The following is a 1,811-nucleotide window of genomic DNA, read 5'->3' as shown; positions in this document are numbered from 1 at the left end:
AATTTCTCTCCAGCTGTATTTATTATACACAAATATAAAAATAGGCAGTTTAATGTAAATAACTGGCAAATTGTTTCTACAGCCATAAATTAGATTTTACACAAAAAAAATCTTCTTTATTCAGTTTCTAACGTTGTTGTCCTGATTCGAGCCGAGGTCAGTTTACCAATGAAATGCAATGTTATTTTAGGATAAATAAACCAGCTCAACTGTAACAACTGCAGTCAGACTGTAAGGCCCCGCCTCTGTCTGAGTCTATATACTGTCAATCATTTACAGTTATGATGGGAAACTGTATCTAGGTTTTTATTAACAAGATGAGGAAGTGTGCTGCATCACAGAATAAAAGAAAAGACAGTCAGTCTGTTTCCTGGTCAAGAGTTTGAAGGCAGCTCACAGACGGCAACAGGTACGAATCTAATGAATTTATAATTATAAATTTATAATTATAAATTAATTACAGCCTTTTAATCTTGATGTGGTGATTCATTTACTCAGAGTAGGTGTCAGTTTTAGTATTTTTGAATTAAATAATTTAATGCAAAAGCTTTATTTGTTAAAAATCTGTTTGTCAGGTTGATTCACATTTTTATTAAATATATTAAATTTAAAAAGATGTGAGTGAGAAGAATCCAGATTTCTGTTTCCTCCCACACCATTAATAATGTTTTGCTACCATGGCAACAGTAGCATGTTAAAATGAAACGTTAGCATGTAATGTAGCATCAGTTAGCATGATGCATAATCATAACGTATAAACAGGAAGTACCATTGTTTTGAACGTGATATCCAATCCAGTCCTCTGCTGTTGGTTGAGTAGTGAGGATGTTTGGTCTGTGTGTGTGTGTCTGTTCTCAGAGGAGCTGCAGGTGTTTCCAGGTGTGTGTCTGTTCTCAGAGGAGCTGCAGGTGTTTCCAGGTAACCCAGGTCACAAAAGAGCATCAGGGGGAAAAAGAAGGTGGGGAGAAAGTAAAGGAGAGGCTGAATGAGCTGCAGCACCAGATTCAGGGAGAGTTTCAACATGACATCTTCTGCCTGACTTTGACCCCCTGATGACCTTTGGGTGGGATCAGGACTTCCTCCACGATGACCTACTTAGCCCACACGGCCCACGCTCAGCTCGCCGCCCTTTGGCTGAGCTGCGTGGGCTGGACTCTGACCGCTGTGGCCCTTGGACTCATCCAGTGGAGGGTTTGGCTGGTGTCGGACAGGGAGGTCATCAGCTCCGGCGTGGCCTGGGTGGGCGTGTGGAGGGCGTGCTTCAACAGCTTCACGGAGGTGACCCCCGGCTTCAGGGTCATGCACTGCAGGCACATCGGCCTGACGGAGGCCTTCACGCCTCCAGAGATTGTGGCGGGTCAGGTGCTCATGATGCTGTCTCTGCTGACGGGGCTTTGTGGGAACGCCGGCGGCGTTTACACCCTGAGGAACGTCTACTTCGGGGTGGAGAAGAGCTCGCCAATCCGCTTATCGTTCTTCGCCACCGGAGCCCTGTGCCTGGCGGCCGCCGTGATGTCCCTCATCCCTCTCCTGTGGAATCTGACCTCGGTGGTGACCAATCAGACCATCAGGTTCCCCTCGGATTTCAAGATGCCCCAGGCGCCTGATTCGCAACACGTGGGGTGCGGCATAGGGGTGGGGATGGTGGGAACGTTCCTGATGGTTGTCTCTGGGGTGGTTTTCTGTATGTACAGGTTACCAGAGAGGCCGCAACCCAGGATCCACCTGGACGGGTCGTTACCTGCATCATCTGTGGCCGCCGGCCGGGGAAACGACAACGCGGCTTTTGAGTCTCAGGAACGTCTGTGATC

The 1,811-nt window shown here is 47.1% G+C and overlaps 1 protein-coding gene across 1 annotated transcript; it reads left to right on the top strand.

Moving 5' to 3' along the window:
* Positions 1-1,072: 1,072 nt before the first annotated feature.
* LOC111656534 (claudin-34-like) lies at positions 1,073-1,805 on the top strand (the record flags this gene model as incomplete). The annotated part of the gene is made up of 1 exon (XM_023408272.2): positions 1,073-1,805. A coding segment is annotated over exon 1 (719 nt), but the record flags the coding sequence as incomplete, so codon positions are not given.
* Between the last annotated feature and the right edge of the window lie 6 nt (positions 1,806-1,811).

This window comes from Seriola lalandi, unplaced genomic scaffold, assembly GCF_002814215.2.
Source record: "Seriola lalandi dorsalis isolate HSWRI2012SDOR001 ecotype SW California unplaced genomic scaffold, Sedor1 jcf7180001976507, whole genome shotgun sequence".
In the NCBI taxonomy this organism is placed as follows: Eukaryota; Metazoa; Chordata; class Actinopteri; order Carangiformes; family Carangidae; genus Seriola; species Seriola lalandi.
The sequence above is the reverse complement of the archived record's forward strand: the minus strand, read 5'-3'. Positions and strand labels throughout refer to the sequence as shown.